Source organism: Ovis canadensis, chromosome 2, assembly GCF_042477335.2.
Source record: "Ovis canadensis isolate MfBH-ARS-UI-01 breed Bighorn chromosome 2, ARS-UI_OviCan_v2, whole genome shotgun sequence".
Taxonomy (NCBI): Eukaryota; Metazoa; Chordata; class Mammalia; order Artiodactyla; family Bovidae; genus Ovis; species Ovis canadensis.
Window position 1 is genome coordinate 165,669,910 of NC_091246.1, and position 18,488 is coordinate 165,688,397.

General features: G+C 40.4%; 1 protein-coding gene across 3 annotated transcripts in view; it reads right to left on the reverse strand.

Moving 5' to 3' along the window:
• The window catches only part of LYPD6B (LY6/PLAUR domain containing 6B), a 251,666-nt gene that overhangs the window by 16,952 nt on the left and 216,226 nt on the right, over nucleotides 1–18,488 (reverse strand). For 2 of the 3 annotated variants that reach the window (XM_069577612.1, XM_069577609.1), the window contains exon 2: nucleotides 13,128–13,186. Coding sequence is in view for 2 of the 3 variants with exons in the window: in XM_069577609.1 (XP_069433710.1) it covers nucleotides 13,128–13,186 (59 nt within the window). In the remaining variant the exon portion in view is untranslated. Of the gene's footprint in view, nucleotides 1–670; nucleotides 776–13,127; nucleotides 13,187–18,488 lie in introns of those variants that run through there. The other variant, XM_069577610.1, reaches the window with a different exon arrangement.

The following is an 18,488-nucleotide window of genomic DNA, read 5'->3' on the forward strand; positions in this document are numbered from 1 at the left end:
TTTCCCATGGCACCTATATTTATCTCTCTTTTTTAGTGTATAGGTTTGTGTTAACATGACTATTTTATTTTTCACAACCCAAAGACATTAGGATAATGAAAAAGCAAATGACTAAATTATAGTATCTGAAAGTAGTTTCACATTTGGAATCATTTCATGGAGACTCTGAACTAAAATTTATCTGCTGAGGCTTTGCTGAGTAGGCTCTTGTTGCAGTCTTTCTTGCAGAACAAGGTTATAGCAGAGTTTGTATTCTGCTCCAGAAAGGGGAAAAAAATCTTTAACACAAGCTAGACTAACCCATTCTGTTACTTTCTCTAGGACTATCACACAGCTGAGTTCTTCATGTGCCAGAGGGGCACCTGCGAGGAACTTAAGGTTATTTGCATTATCATGTCCATATATGTTTTCCCCCGGGTTAAAACCTATACATAATGGTTAACAATAGCTGCTCTCTGACTTAGAATACAGCCATTATAATTCAGCTTCCTGTAACTTGGATGTTTTCTTACTTTGACACTAACATAGCCTCACATAGACATTAGATACCTGGTCCACACTTCTCAAACCCACGGGTGGCTCAAAACATCCCCACCCCACCAACCCCCAACAAAGTTCATCACCATCATCCATCTTTCTCAGATAGAAGACCTTGTCAAAAACCCCTCACCTCTGGTGCTGGTCTTTATTTTAGGAGTCCTCTCTTTGGAAAGTATATTCATTCTTGTTCCAGAATGCAGTGTGCTTCCTTGCCAAGAGAAGGGATTTCTGCAAGGCACATCTGTAGGGTTACAGCAGGGACAGGCAACTCTCAGGCACTCAGGGAATGGCAGGTAGCCAGATGTGTAAATTCAGGAAACTCCATATGAGACTGGCCCACTACTGCCAGGAGTAATGGACATACATGGCTCATGGTCCAGAGCATGACTATTTCCCAGGTCCCAGCCATGGTCATCATCCCATCCTACATGTGGCATTTTTAAGCTTTCTGGGGTACGTGCAGGCCTCAGGAATGGCACACCCTTGACCTCAAGCTCTTCTGAGATAGGAAAAGGACCTCCGTCACTTTTATATCCCCTAGGTCCACACTCAGCACATGGTAGATATTCAATAGATACATTTTGGAACAGAACAAACATCATTAGCTATGACCTATTATAAGGAGCACGTTTCTTAGCAAGTAAGGCAGATTGTGGGCAATAAGGAGCTGGCAGGGCATCCAAAGATGATAAAGATGATGGGGATCAAAAGGAGATTTGAAACCCGAGACCAAGCAGAGGTGGTAAACACCAGCACAGCTTATACAATTGCGAAAAATGAGTCAGCAAGCGCCAGGCCAACCTCCACTGCCAATAAAACAAATGCAACAGATAATTTAAGGGGAGCAGCTCTCCTAAGTCCAACATGCCTATCAACACCTGCATTAACACCTTCCTGCAAGCATCACTTATCCGTGCTAAGACACTTTAATGGCAAACCTAATGGGCCTGCTTTCCCTTGTAAAAAGAATAGAAGGCAAAGAGAAAAATGCAACATAAGTGCTGGAATTTTACTCACAGTGGAAAAGATGAAAACACTCCTCAGAAAAGGAGAAATTTGCCAGGAAACTTTACAGTCTATCACAAGGGTAGTACTACTTGTTTCCAGCTATTTGAGTTTGACCAATGGCGATATTCTGGTTCCCAAGAAATTTGGCAAGATGATCCATGGGCTATAGGCTGAGACTCTGTTTCAGCTGTCTTCCTTGAGGGGACCTGACCTGGGCGATGTGAGCCTGGCCCTGCCCCTCATAGTTGACCCTCTCTGACAGATTCTGTTTCCAGTTCCTGGATAATTCCTCCCCCTGCCTCCCAACCCAAGTTTAAATATTAATTTTAAAGATATTTAATTTAGCATTTCTATGTGCCTGAAGCAAAATACAAGAGAGAATTTTAGCTTATGCTCAGTCCATCATCTTTATCTGAAAATACAAAAATCTCCATGGAGTACCATGGATTTTACTCTTGCATAAAACATTCAATAGGGAAAAATGGAATCATGATTTGACCTCTCTTTACAGCTTGTCCAAATCTTGAAAGCAGCATGTTTATAAGTCGGGCATTCATACTAGATACTGTGCTAAGCACTTATATCCAACAGTGAGTAAGAGACATAGTCCCTGTGCTGTCACACATTATTGGAGCCCAGAAGTTAACGTGAGCCACTGGTGAATTATGACTGTCAAATATTAATACTGTCATCTTTGAGGCAGAAATGATGGGCTTTAGATTCAGGAAGACCTAAAGACCCTGATACTGGGAAAGACTGAAGGCAAAAGAAGGGGGCAGCAGAGGATGAGATGGTTAGTTAGCATCACTGACTCAATAGACATGAATCTGAGCAAACTCCAGGAGATAGTGATGGACAGGGGAGCCTGGCATGCTGCCAGCCCATGGCGTCACAGAGTCAGACACAACTTAGCAACTGAACAACAACAAACAGGATAAAATTCTAGCTCTACATTTCATAATCAGGTGACCACAGAGTTAAGAAGTACTGTCCCCATTTGCCAGAAAGACAAGTGAGGCTTAGAGTCAGGTGGGTAAATTTTCTAAATTGTGTGGCCTGAGTGCAATAACATAGGTAACTCCTATTTTACTGAGATGATGTTTAAGACTTGTTCTCCCTCTCCTTTCCTCCCCTGAGGCTTCTTCAGACAATATTAGCAGAATAGAGATCAGATCAAGGGATATAACTGTCTAACTCCATTCCATATCAGCTGGACCAAATCTGGTACACAGGGTGGAGTTCTGTGCACTCATTTCTCAAGAAGATTCTGAAGTTCTCTCTATTGCAACCAAGTGGAGAGCTGGGATGAATGACTGCCAAGGTTCCTTCACTTCTAATATTCTATGATTTTAGGGGAAGAATATTAATGAAGACTTTTAGTTATGCCATAAAAAGTCATAATGAATACAATATTACCATAATATTTCAGATTCCCACTGTTCTCTTTTAAAGAAAATCTTTCAAAAAATCTCATCAAACACAGGATCAAAAACTCACAGAACTGACTATCTCATTTCTAAACATAAAGGTGTGCATTTTACAGTGTTAAGATGGGAGTTTTTCCTACTACATGCAATGTGGTACAAGATACTGTCTAAAACTGTGCTAACATTAAAATCACTTCATTATGCAAACCAAATTTAAATCTAATTGTGAACTAATATAGGGCCCATAAGTATGTAATTTGGGTGAAGAAATTTAATCAATTGTAAAGAAATCTTTTTAAATGGGATTCAAATTTTAAGAAATAGCTAAAAGATACTTCCAAAGTAATAGCTTTTCAGTTGCATTTTTGTCCAAGATATAATTTTACATCTTTTCGAGAAGGCTTTCATGACACTGGAGAAATAAGACAGTAAGAATTCCAAATGAACAATATTTAAAAGCTTAGATGTTTGAGACTTGGAAAATGGATTCCTTTTAAAAAGGATCAAGATTGGGTTGTCGTGTTTCATTGAACTCTTTGGACAAATGGTAGAGACCTAATAAAATATGTTAATTGATTATATCTAAAAGTACCCTTCACATGGGTGGGATAATTTTTACACAGTTTGCTTCCATAAGCGATTTTTAAGAGGCCTATGCCAAGTCAAATTAAAGCATTAAGGTTCTCAAAATACGGTGTAAAAACCATACTGGATGAAAGGAAAAATAAAGATCCTAACCCCTTGTACGAATGGTGTTCCTCGGCTGTACGTCACGCTCTGCTCTGTACTGCCCAGGAACCAAGGGAAATATATGTGGAATACACATTCTCATGATTTGTAAACAGAAAACTCCCTAGTCCTTAATTCTCAAATTAATGGGCCCTATGCATTTTTCTACAGAGAGCACCAAAGAACATGCAGATAATGCCTGAAATTTGTTTTGAAGAGCTCAAGACGCATCCCTCATTTGGCCATTTCTTTAAAGAAAAAAAGCCAAAGGCATAATATTGAGGCAATTTTATAAAGATATTTCCGCTGTCAGGCAGGCAAATGAGGGATGTTATTTTCTTTTCTGTGCAAGAGAGGTTTCTTTAAATTTGAGAGGAAGACAGAATAACTGGACAGAACCTCTTCAAGAGAGCTGCAGGCACAGAGGTGTTGGTGTTGTTAACGCGCCATGCCACCCGCAGAACTTCCCGGATGTAAACCGAGTGGCAGCAGAGGCTAGGCACAGAAGACATTGTTTTTTATGTTCCCCATCCGTGCTGGCTGTACTGAACTCATGTCTTTTAATAGCCAATCAACGTTCTCATAATAGATATCTAGGCTGAAATGTCCAACAGCTGGCTAAGGACCCATTATTCTACAATTGTTGAGTAGAGGAGAACAATCCAAATATGCCTTCTCTAACACATGGCATACAGAACTCAACTGAGAAAATTTAGCTTTCAAGGTCACTAGACATGCAAGTGACGGCGAGCACTTTTGACTGTATTTAGCCTCAGCAGACATAGAAAAATGACCATAGAAATAAAGTATGTATACTGATGTGTGTCTCATTTGAATCTCTCTGTATATATTCTAACATGATGGAATATCTGTACCAAAACAGAAATCTTAGATGATAATTTCATCTGGATATGTGTATATGTGTACATATGTATACATGTATGTATATATATGTATACATATATATGTATATGTGTGTGCATATATGCAAATGTACGTACATATCTTATGAATGAAATAACTGCTTAAGCGCTATGACAAAGTGACCCTGAGCATGTGTTCTTGCTAAGTCGCTTCAGTCATGTTCGACTTTTTGTGATCCTGTGGATCACAGCCTGCCAGGCTTCTCTGTCCATGGGATTCTCCAGGCAAGAATACTGGAGTAGGTTACCAAGCCCTCCTCCAGGGGATCTTCCCCTCCCAGGGATCTAAACTGCGTCTCTTAAATCTCCTGCATTGGCAGGCGGGTTCTTTACTACCAGCACCACCTGAGAAGCCCCTGGCACTCTGTGTGAGAGACTGTATTACCTATCACGTCAGCTGCTTTCAGCATCCACACGGTTATCTTTCATTTGGGAAAGCTTGAGGATGCAGAACTGTTGCTATGCATTTGTCCTGTTGTTTTTCTTCATGTCCTTCTTATGTCACGGACCATGGTTTATACAACTAGCCCAAATTATTCCTGATTCTATATCTAAAATTGTATTGCACAAGAACATGTTCATGGCTGTCATTCTAAAACAGGAGGCCATTTGAAAACCAACAATAAACTACATGCAATGGCAAAAGAATATCATGCTAACTTTTGCACAGTCACAAATTCCAGAACTGATTATTCAAAGAACTCTCTGGAAGGTAACAAGCTTATAAAAGCAATTCTAGTAAAAAAAAATTTCTGCATTCTACATATATAACAAAGTTACAGCATGTCACTTGCCCTATAAATTGTCACTATTACCACTTGGAGCAGAAGGAAGTGTACACATAAAGATATATTTGTGCATCACTTTATATTCCCAGAGGAAATTGAAAAATTATAGGCATTAAATAGTGTTTTAATTGCATCATGAAAAATGACATTTAAGCAACGTTTCACAGTCCCACAAAGGTCGAGTCAAGTGTATATGCTGCCTCGTCTAGCGCAGGGAGAATGGCTTTTAGAGGCACTCAGGCCTGGGAGCAAATTCTGACCCTGCCATTAGTTGGACCTGCCACCTCTGGCTGATTCCTCTACTGCTCTGAGACTCGGGTTCCTATCAGTAAAACAGATATTAAATATCTATTTTGCACAGAGTTGTGGGACTTAAAGGAGAATGACTAAGTCCCTATACATTGTTGGTTTAATTATCAAACTATTAAATAAGTATTAAACACTAAAATTAGAAGGGGGTGGAATGGATTGGGAGATTGGGATTGACTTATATACACTACTATGTTCTAAATAAATAACCAACAAGGACTGTATAGCACAGGGAACTCTATTCAATGCTCTATGGTGACTAACTGGGAAGGAAATCCGAAAACGGGAATATATGTATATGTATGGCTGATTCACTTTGCTGTATAGCAGAAACTAACACAACATTATGATGCAAAAAAAAATCTAAAATGAGAGACTTATGGTTCCTCAATGGATTACATACCAGCCAATATGATTAAGATTATACCATATCTGGGCCAGATTTAAGACAAATTCAATACACCTATTTTCAGCTCTCAAATGCTGTGATTATCTAAGTATATAAGAGAGAAGAATGTAAAACTCCTCTGAAGATGAGTTTTAAGGAAACTACTCTAGAATATATGTGAGCACAATATTTAGGCCTCAGTGGAGTATTTTCATTTATCTCCTTTCTGATAAATCTATATTCTTTGTCTATTAAGTTCAGTTGCTCAGTCGTGTCCGACTCTTTGTGACCCCATGAACCGCAACACGCCAGGCCTCCCTGTCCATCACCAACTCCCAGAGTCCACCTAAACCCATGTCCATCGAGTTAGTGATGCCATCCAACCATCTCATCCTCTGTCATCCCCTTCTCCTCCCACCCTCAATCTTTCCCAGCATCAGGGTCTTTTCAAATGAGTCAGATCTTTGCATCAGGTGGCCAAAGTATTGGAGTTTCAGCTTCAACATCAGTCCTTCCAATGAACACCCTGGTTGGATCTCCTTGCAGTCTAAGGGACTCTCAAGAATACATTTGAATCAGTTCTAAATGAGATGGATGAAACTGGAGCCGATTATACAGAGTGAAGTAAGCCAGAAAGAAAAACACCAATACAGTATACTGACACATATACACGGAATTTAGAAAGATGGTAATGATAACCCTGTATGCGAGACAGCAAAAGAGACACAGATGTATAGAACAGACTTTTGGACTCTGAGGGAGAGGGCGAGGGTGAGATGATTTGGGAGAATGGCATTGAAACATGTATACTATCATGTAAGAAACGAAGTGCCAGTCTATGTTCGATACAGGATACAGGATGCTTGGGGCTGGTGCATGGGGATGATCCAAAGAGATGATATGGGGTGGGAGGTGGGAGGGGGATTCAGGATTGGGAGCTTGTATACACCCGTGGTAGATTCATGTCAATGTATGGCAAAACCAATACGGTATTGTAAAGTAAAATAAAGTTAAAAAAAAAAAGAATCCAAAAATAAAAAAAGAGTCTTCTCCAACACCACAGTTCAAAAGCATCAATTCCTCAGTGCTCAGTTTTCTTTATAGTCCAACTCTCACATCCATACATCTTTCTCTATGCTCATAAATAAAAACAGTTCTCATAAAGTGTGCTTTAAAAAGCAACAGGCTCCCTAGAGTCTGTCATACAAAGTAAAATAAGTCAGAAAGAGAAAAACAAATATTGGATATTAATGCATACATATGAAATCTAGAAAAATGGTATTGATGAACCTATCTGTAGGATGGGAATGGAGATGTAGAGACCAGACTTGTGGTCACTGTGGTGTGGGAAGGAGAGGGTGGGACAAGTTGAGACAGGAGCATTGACATATATAAACTATCATGTGTAAAATAGATAATTAGCAGGAAGCTCAGCTCAGTGCTCCTTGATGACCTAGAGGGGTGGGATGGTGAGTGGGTAGGAGGGGAATTCAAGAGGGAGGGGATATATGCATACATATGGCAGATTCATATTGCTGTATAGCAGAAACACAACACTGAAAAGCAATGATACTGCAATTAAAATTCTTTCAATTTTTTAAAAAATTCAAAAAAAGAAAAAAAGAGCAGTAGACTCTGTGCTTGTATTTCTCACTCTTCTTTAAAGAAATACTTTGTATTTCTCACTCTTTTTTAAAGAAATACTTTGTGTTTCTCACTCTTGTTTAAAGGCTAAGCTCCAATATTTCTCCCTCATGAAAACTTTCTGTGTCTACTCTGCTCCATGTAATAGTCTCCACCCTGGAAAATGCTTGGGGTTTGTTTGGGGATACAAGGTTGCCCTTCCTTATCGAGCACTGGAGTGGGAACTGCAGCTCCAACTCTTGCTTAGAGATGAGCTAAAGACCTCTAAATGCCTCACACACACAGGCATTACCTTTAAAAAAAAAAAAAAAGTTTTTTCATCTTTTCCACCAACAGAATTTCCATTTCCATGTTGACTGTTCATTTAGATTTTAGGTGAACACATGAAGATTGTGAGAGCTCTGTTTTCAACAACTAAAGCTCTGCCCATCGCTGGCCTAGTGTATTCACATGTGGTTCAACACACACTAGGTTGGGCCTTAAATATGCTCTGACCACATGACCTTCCCAAGCTATCCTAAAAGGGTGAAAGGGACTGAGCCCTGCTGGGCTTTCATCTCTTGCTCCTCCAGCCCGCCATCCAGCCTTGTCCATTCTGATCTGTGCCCTGCGAAGCCAAGCTACGATGACCTTGCGCACAGTTCCCTTTCCTACGGGCTCTCGGTTTGATTTGGCCAGTGGCAGGAACGGGCACACTGGAGAGTGGGCAGAGAGTGAGGCTGAGGAATTTACTGCCCTGCCAGGCTGTCATCATGTCTCTCAGCTCCTGTCAGGTCCCTAACTTCATAGCTACCTTCTCCTGGGTTCCAGTAACCATTTTTTCTTATCCGAGGCTCAGATGGTAAAGAATCTGCCTGCAATGCAGGGGAACCCAGGTTCAATCACTGGGTCGAGAAGATCCTCTGGAGAAGGGAGAGGCTACCCACTCCAGTTTTCTTGCATGGAGAATTCCATGCTCAGAGGAGCCTAGTGGGCCACAGTCCATGCAGTGGCAGAGTCAGACACGACTGAGCAACTCACAGCTTCAGGCCTGTAGGAGAGAAATGGCTTCTCTCTGTTGCCATCTCTGAAGGCTGGGACTATCCTTTGTCGATATTTCTAAACCCAGCCCAAACCACTGTAATAGCCCCTTATTCATTCTCTCAAATAACACCAGTCTGAATGTGCCATCTGGTTCCTTCCAGGACCCTGACGAAGCTGTGAATCTAGTCTCAAAACACTAGGAAGTGAGTCACACTGAACAAAGTGTCAGGAATAGCTGCAGTGACTAAACAACACCTCTTCACCAGGAGAGCATAAGAGCAACTGTTACAACCGGATATGCCACAAACTAATCAAGGGGAGAATGAAGGCTTTGGAAAGAAAATGAGAATATTAACAAGAAAAATCTAGCTGAAAAATATTTTATAATCCCATGCAAATATCATAAGTCCACCAAAACGCATCTTTTTTCCTGCTCCTGATCACTAAAGAACATCATGAAATAAGGAGAAAGAGAGGGAGGTGAAATTCCTGAACCTTATTTAATAAAAGAGCTGAGAAAAATGAACACATTTTGATGAACACAGCACTGCAGCCCACGGAAGCTTTAGTGTCTTCAAAGCTGTACTCTTACTACATCATAGAACCTAACACAGAAATGTAAGTTTATTTAAACATAAACATTTCACTGAGGAAGGGGGAAAAGATGGGGGAGTAGGAAGACCCTGAGCTCACCTCCTCTCATGAGCACAGCAAAACAACTATCTTCAAAACAATCACCCATAAAAAACGACTAGAACCCACCAAAAAAGCTCTTCTCCAGCTAAAGACATAAAGAAGGAACCACAACAACACAACTAGGAAAGGCAGACTCAAGAAACAATCAAATCCCATACCCCTGAGTGGCTGACCCCCAGACTGGAGAATTATATTGTACAGGTTCTCCCAAAAGGCATAAGAATTCCGGACCCCGTGTCCAGTTCCCCAGCCTGCATGGTCCTGCCTCAGGAAGATCATCCGCTAGAGCAGTAGTCCCCAGACTTTTTGGCACCAGAGACTGGTTTCCTGGAAGACAATTTTTCTGTGGGCCGGCAGGAGAGGGGGAAAGTTTTGGGATGATTCAAGTGCAAATGATAACATTTACTGTGTACTTTATTTCCAGTCTAATGCTGCTGCTGATCTGACAGGAGGTACCAGTCTGTGGCCCAGAGGCTGGGGACCTCTGCCCTAGAGCATTTGACTTTGAAGGCTAGTAGGGCTTAATTTCAGGAGCTTCACAGTATTGGGGGAAATAGAGACTTCACTCTTAAAAGGGCTACACAGAATTTCACATACAACCAGGACCTAAGACAAAAGAAGTAATTTGATAGGAACCCGCGCCAGATCTCCCTGCTTGTCTCAAGAGAGTCACCCAGAAAGATGGGAGGTGGCTGCAGCTTACCGAGTGGATGTAGACACTAGTCACAGCCATAATGGGGAACATTCCACACATGAATACTGCTGCTGGCAGCACAAAAGATCCCAAATAGTAAAAACAATCTTGAGAAAGAAGAACAGAGCTGGAGGAATCACATGCCTTAACTTCAGACTATATTACAAAGCTACAATAATCACAAGCTAGAATCAAGATTGCCAGGAGAAATATCAATAACTTCAGATATGCAGATGATACCACCCTTATGGCAGAAAGTGAAGAAGAACTAAAGAGCTTCTTGATGAAAGTGAAAGAGGAGAGTGAAAAAGCTGGCTTAAAATTCAACAGTCAAAAAACCAAGCTCATGGCATCCAGTCTCATCACTTCATGGCAAATAGATGGGGAAACAATGGAAACAGTGACCAACTTAATTTTCTTGGGCTCCAAAATCACTGCAGATGGTGACTGCAGGTATGAAATTAAAAGACCCTTGCTCCTTGGAAGAAAAGCTATGACAAACCTAGACAGTGTATTAAAAAGCAGAGACAATACTCTGCCAACAAAGGTCCATATAGTCCAAGCTATGGTTTTTCCAGTAGTCATGTATGGATGTGAGAGTTGGACCATAAAGAAGGCTGAGCGCCGAAGAACTGATGCTTTCAAATTGTGGTGTTGGAGAAGACTCTTGAGAGTTCCTTGGACTGCTAAGAGATCAAATCAGTCAGTCCTAAAGGAAATCAACCCTGAATATTCATAGGAAGGATTGATGCTGAAGCTGAAGCTCCAATATCCTGCCCACCTGATGTAAAGAGTCAATTCATTGGAAAAGACCCTGAGGCTGGGAAAGCTGAAGCCAGGAGGAGGAGGAGATGACAGAGGATGAGATGGTTGGATGGCATCACCAACTCAATGGATATGAGTTTCAGCAAACTCCCGGAGATTATGAAGGACAGGGAAGCCTGGCATGCTGCAGTCCATGGGGTTGCAAAGAGCGACTGAATAACAACAGTAATCAAAACAGTGTGGCACCAGCACAAAAACATATAGATCAGTGGAAGAGGACAGAAGTCCAGAAATAAACCCCCATACTTACAGTCAATAATAATCAACTTGAACTTTGATAAAGATGGCAAAAATATACAATGGGGAAAAGACAATTTCTTCAATAGGTGAAGACTGGACAGCTACATGTAAAAGGATGAAATTAGAACATTCTATCACACCACATACAAACATAAACTGAATTAAAGACCTAAAAGTAAGACCAAAACCCTAAAACTCTTAGAAGAAAACATAGGCAGAACACACTTTGATATAAATCACAGCGATATTTTTTGGGTCTGTCTCCTAAATTAAAGGTGATAAAAGCAAAAATAAACAAATGGAACCTAATTAAACTGAAAAGATTTTGTGCAGCAAAGGAAACAACTGAAAAACAAAAAGACAACCTACTGAAAGGAAGGAAATATTTGCAAATGACATGACTGATAAGGGATTAATAACCAACATGCATAAACAGCTCAAAGGACTCTATAAAAAAATAAACAACCCAATTAAAAAATGAGCAGAACTTGATAGCCATTTTTCCAAAGAGGACATGCAGATGGCCAATAGGAACATGTAAAGAAGCTCCACATTGCTAATATAAGAGAAATACAAATCAAAAGCACAATGAGATATCACCTCACACCTGTCAAAATGACTATCAACAAAAATAATACAAATAGCAAATGTTGGTGAGGATGTGGAGAAAAGGGAACCCTCATACATTGTTGGTGGGAGTGTAAATTGGCGCATCCACTGTGGAAAACAGTATAGAGGTTTCTCAAAAAACTAAAAATAGAACTACTGTATGACCCAGCAATTCTACTCCCAGGTATTACTGAAAAAAATTTAAAAGTCACTAGTTGAATAAGATGCATGCACCTCAATGTTCACAGCAGCATTATTTACAGCTGCCGAGTCGGGAAAGCAACCTGAGTGTCCATCAACAGGTGAACAGATAAAGAAGTGGTACATACATACAATGGAATACTGCCACTGCTAAGTCGCTTCAGTCATGCCCAACTCTGTGCGACCCCACAGACGGCAGCCACCAGGCTCCCCTGTCTCTGGGATTCTCCAGGCAAGAACACTGGAGTGGGTTGCCATTTCCTTCTCCAATGCATGAAAGTGAAAAGTGAAAGTGAAGTCGCTCAATCATGTCAGACTCTTAGCGACCCCATGGACTGCAGCCCACCAGGCTCCTCTGTCCATGGGATTTTCCAGGCAAGCCATACTCAGCCATAAAAAGAAAATACAATTTTGCCATTTGTAGCAACATGGGTGGACTTGGAGGGCATAAGCTAAATGAAATACGCCAGAAAGATACACTACGTGCTATCAGTTATATGTGGACTCTGAAAAATATAACAAACTAGTGAATATAACAAAAAAGCAGCAGACTCACAGATGTAGAGACAAATTAATGGTTACAAGTGGAGTCAGGTGAGAAGGGCAGCATGGAGGCAAGGCGGGGGGGGGGGGGGGGGGGGAGTGTGAGAAGTGGGAGGTACAAACTATGGGGTTTAAAATATTGTAAACTAAAAAAATAATTTAAAAAATAGGCTCAAGGCTGTGTTGTACAAGGCAATATAGCCAATATTTTCTAATAACTATAAATGCAAAGTAATCTTTAAAAATTCTATATTTTTAAAATTAAAATAAATTCACTGAAAACCAGAATTCCACATTAACACAATTATGATTTGCCCTATTCTCCTTCCTTAAAATGTTGTGTTTCAATAAACAACACTATTTTTATGTGACAATGGCTTGTCACTTAAATGAAGGACTTTCTCCTGAACTTCCTCTGATTTTTCTCTGGTTACCTCTCACCTCCACAGTCCAAAAACTTCCTATTGCGATAATGGTCTTAGCAGCCTCATTTGCCCAGAGAAGCCATTTACTTCACCTTCCAAATCTACTCGTACTCACCCTTCTTAATTTTCTCTTCGCCTCCTCTTTTACTTCCTGCTACTCTCACCCAAGGACACCTAAAAAAAAAAAAAAAGAAAAAACGGTTCAGCTTGAAATGTACATTGAGATCTCATCCATATTCTGTACCAATTTCCAGACCATAAAACTCCTTATTGTCAGAGACAGTGTTCTATGATAATGCCTAAAAGAGTCCCTTTTACCTTGTGCTTAAAGCACACCTTGAAAGTACTCTGTAAAACAGCTTCAGGCAAATACAGAAATCAAAGAGGCCAAAAGAGGGGTCTCTTTTCTTTTCCCCTTTTGTTAATGAACACAAAGATTCTTTTCCCTGGAACACCTAAGAGAGAAAGCTAGGTTAGGGATTTGGTAAGACTGGCATCTGGAAAGTGAGGGGGGCTGGGGGAGCCCCAATGACTCTTATTGTTTAAACCACGCTGGAATGTGAAGCCGACTATAACCAACGCCCAGCTCTCACCACTGACGGCAAAAGTGACTTCTTGTCCAAAGAGTCACAAATCTGAGCTACTGTCTTCCAAGGAGGCCAACAGCCACTCCAGCAGCCAGCTCAGTGCACGCACCTCAGGCCTGCCACTCCTCGCTAACCTCCTCCTGCCCCCACCACAGTTGCTTGCTACCATTCACACAGGGTAGACGCTCAGTAAGGAATTGTTGAATATGCCCGAACAAGGATGACTTCACCCATTCATTCAGTTTGAAAAGTCCACTCCCCTGACTCTGATGATGACCGATTTCCATTTACCTTTGGCATCTGTGTCTGGGCAGCGGGCAACTCATGGCTGTGCAGCCTCAAATTATCACAGTCACTAGATCATGACTCATCAGTAAAGAACTTTCCCATCAGAACCTAATTAAGGTTCCCCACCTCCCTGTGAGGTAAGCGGGTATGCTCTCCTGCAGTTTATAAGGAGGAAGTTGGGGATGAAGAGGTTACCGGCTCTGTCAAAGGTTATTGAGGGTGTCGGCCAGGGGTGAAGTCATTCCACAGTCACCCTGGTGCAGTCTTTCCACTCACTCTGGGTCCAGGTCTTTTCCTTGTGCTGTAACCACCTTACCATTCTCTGGACTTTTGTGATGGTGCAGACAGAGTCCAGCAGATACATGCATTTCAAGAGGGAAAAAAGGTATGGTATACCCTCCTCGGGGCTTAGTAATAAAGACTCTCCCTGCCAGTGAAGGCGACAAAAGGGATGCAGGTTCAACCCCTGGGTTGGGAAGGTCCCCTGGAGTATGAAGTGGCAACCTGCTCCAACGCTCTTGCCTGGAAAATCGCATGGACAGAAAAGCCTGAAGGGCTAGAGTCTATAGGGTCAAAAAGAGTCAGACATGACTTAGCGACTAAACTACAAGAAGAAAGTGTGCCCTTGCTAAATACTTCAGCCGTCTCTTCCCATAATAACTCATATTAGAAGTCCTCTCTCAGATACTTTCCAGTAAAAGTATCTTGTTAGGTAGAATTAATACTGTCTCCTGGAAAGAGGGTTCAGAATAAAACATCTTCATCCTTTTCCTGAGAAAGGGACAATAAGGTTCACTCCTGCTACTTCAGAGGCACAAGCCAGCACACAGGCAGCCTTGGAGTTCAGGGTTATTGCCTGTTCAGGTTTGTGAACTTCCCAGAGCACAATGATCGCACAGTCTCCACTACACACTTCGGCCAGGCCCTCTTGGCTCTTCAGCACGCTTTATGTCTCTGATGGGTTTCCTAGGGCAGGTACACGGCAAATACTGCAACTTCCTCTACCACCGCCCTTTCTGACTTTGCCAAAGAGAACCAGGATTATCTGTTCCCAAGGGAGAAGCACATTTCAACCACCAAAACCATGTCCTTTTTGCTTTGCCAGTTCTGCTTCCTCCTCCTAGCTGCAGATGAGGACCCTTCCCAGGTTTCCAGCTTTTATGTTATTACTATTTACTTTCCCACAGTGTGATTATTGTTACTTTTCTTAGGGACCAGATTTATGCTCGCACATTGTACTCCCACTCCTTGTTGATTTGTAAGTCACCAGACCCATCCCTGATCTGAGGAGGCTGGACTGTATATTTCTGCCATTTTACATAGCATGAACTGGAGTAGATTACTTAGTATTTCATTTGGGGAATGACTAGTTCAGAAAGACTATAAAACATGCTCTAATGCCACAGTAATTAAAACAGTGCAGCAGCAGCATTTGAGTAGACAAATGGAACAGAATAGAAAATCTGGAAAACAGACTGAAATACATGTGAGAGTCTGTTATATGGGGAAATGGCATCTAAAACCAGTAAGATGAGAATAAACTTCAAGAAACTGAGTTGGGATAACTGGGTACATACATCATACTGCACACACACAAAACAAAGCCATAAATGTTCCAGAAAAGAAAATTTGAACACAGACTGGTACTGGATAATCTTAAGGGATCATTGGTATAACAATGAAATAGAAATTATATCCTAAAAAGTTTGACATGTTATTGATATATATTGATGTACTTACAAAGTAAATATAATGTCTGGGGTTTGCTTTAAATATTCTGAAAATGGGTGGGAGAATAAGATGAAATAATACTGGCAAAATATTCTGAATTGTTGAAGTTGGATGACAGGTAGTTGGGGTTTATTATACTATTTTCTCTAATTTGTCTATGCTTAAAATTATCTGTAATAAATATCTTAAAAATACAAGAAAATATAAATGACTTCCTTGGAGTGGGGAAAGGCTATTCTATGATTAAAAATTTAGAATGTATTAAAAAGTTTGAAAATTCAATTACATTAAGCAAAAATAAATTCTGTATGACAAAAAAATCATAAATTTTTAAAAAAGCAAATAACCTGGGGGAAATATTTTTAACTCATGTCACAGACAAAACAATGGATAATCTCACTAACATTGAAAATTTGTAAGAAAATTATCAGCAACCCAACAGAAAAATTAGTAAAGGACATTAATAGACATTTTGTGGAAAAAATGAATAAAATGGGCTTTAAACAACACGATGTAAGCTGACCACCTTTTCAAATAGAAAAAATATAAATTAAAACTATACTTTATAAATTCCAAATTTTGACTTGTCTGATCGATAAAAATGTTTTCTAACACTCTTTTGAGGAGACCATAGGAAATCAGTCATTTTCATACACTGCTGGAGGGAATGTGACTCCAAGGAGCAATTTGGAAACATTATTAAAATTTCAAATGCATTTACCCTTGACCCAAAATCTCACTTCTGGGAATTTTTTCTACAGATGGTCTGCTTTCATGCAAAATAATATACTGCCATGATAGTCTTTGGAGCCTTGTTTATAATAGCAAATGATTGGACAAAACCCTAAGTGTCCATCAAAAGAGCATGTGTGTGTGTGTAGGGGAGTGTATACATATATATATATACACCTAAAATGGAATATGATGCAGCCATTTGAAACAATGGGATTTCCCTGGCTGTCTAGTAGTTAAGGTTCTATACTTCCACTGCACGGGGCAGAGGTTCCATCCCTGGTCGGGGAACTAAGATCTTGCATGTTGCATGGCACAGCTAAAAAAAGAAAAAAAATGAGATACTCCCTATATTCTGCTGTGAAAAAGTTCTAGCAGATATATATATATATATATATATGAATAGAGATAGTTATAAATATATGAATATCGTGTCATTTTTGTGTGTTAGAGAGGGAACAAAAACTGCTATATGTATTCATACTTATATGCATAAATATACTCAGGAACAGTTTATAGGAAACTAATAAAAGTGACGACATGTAGGTGGAGGGACAGGGATAAATAATACACCTAATAAGAGGACAGAAGTGGGATGGAGACTTCTCAAAGCACATCTCATTTCATTGTTTTGAATTTTGATCCATATGAATGCATAACTTACTCGAAATTTAAATTAAAACAGGGTTTGACTGGCTCTGTAGTTTATGGATAAGTACCTACTGTATATTTAAAAATCAACAGTTCTCTCTAAATGGACCAGGGACTTTGTAAATCCAAAGAGCAAATGATACAAAAACATTGCAGAGCCAAATAAAAATGCTATCATTTAGTGGTAGGGATGGGAGTCCCAGACAATTCACCATCTTAATTACATTTTGCAAATTCCATTGGGAAAGCCCCTGAGATCTTAATAAGAACACAGTTACAGTTGTCTGCAATATGACAATGGATTAAAAATGCAGGAAAGGGAGAGAACAGCCAGGAAGCCCTGCCTCCCAGCAGAACGGGAATGCTCTATCCATTTGAATCCACTGTGATTGTTGACTATTAGCAACACATCCCTCTCTCACTGCAGGGCAATACGTTCTAACTTTTTCATTCCTAAAGTCGAGACCCCAGATTCCACATTTAGAAGGATTTAAATAAACTGTATTGGGAAAGCCCCTGATGCTGGGAAAGACTGAAGGCAAAAGGAGAAGAGGGCAGCAGAGGATAGGATGGTTAGAGAGTATCACTGACTCATTGCACATGAATCTGAGCAAACTCCAGAACATAGTGAAGGACAGGGAACCCTGGGGTTCTGCAATCCATGGGGTCACAAAGTCCGACATGACTGAGCGACTGAACAGCAACAATGTAGAAGATATGCAATAAACCAGGTTTTAATGTAAAACAAAATGCACAACTGCCATGAAAAGCATGCTCCACAAAAAATAATTACCTTAATATGATAGACAGAATTTTGACAAGCACACACACAACTTTCATGTTCATTAGCCCACATTGTTTATTGCCCCTAAATGAGCAATTTCTGTTAGGCTCTTTGAACTATGAGAAATGGCTTATCTCCCAGGACTCCAACTGAGGTTCTGAAATCTCAGAATTCAGCAACCCCCCATCTCCACATGAAGGCTTCAGCAGTAAGAGGGGCCTATAACCCACTCCCACAGGAAAGGATGCAATGGTTCCTTGTGCACATAGTTGGGGGGAAATTCCTATTTAACTGAGTATCAAGTTAAATATTTAGCTTGTGGGCTGTTTCTCAGCATTTCAGTTTCCTCACATGTTGAATCAAGTATTAAGAGTTAGTGCTAACGCTGGGGAAGTCACTTAACCCCCTTGTGCCTCAGTTTCCATACTGTAAAAGGAAAAAATAAAAAATACAACCTCAAGGGAGTGAGTGAACATCACAATCACTTAGAATCATGTCTGAAGACAGTGCAAACTCAGTAAATATTAGCTGCCTACCTGTAACATCTTAGAGATGAATATGTTGAAAACTCTGTCTTTGGAGCTAGACTTCCAGGGCTGCCTGAGAAGTTACAGAATATATCTCTGTCACCATTTTCCTTAGACTAATTAGCTCTGGTACAAATGGAAATTATTTACTTTCAAAACTTCGACTTTACTAGTGT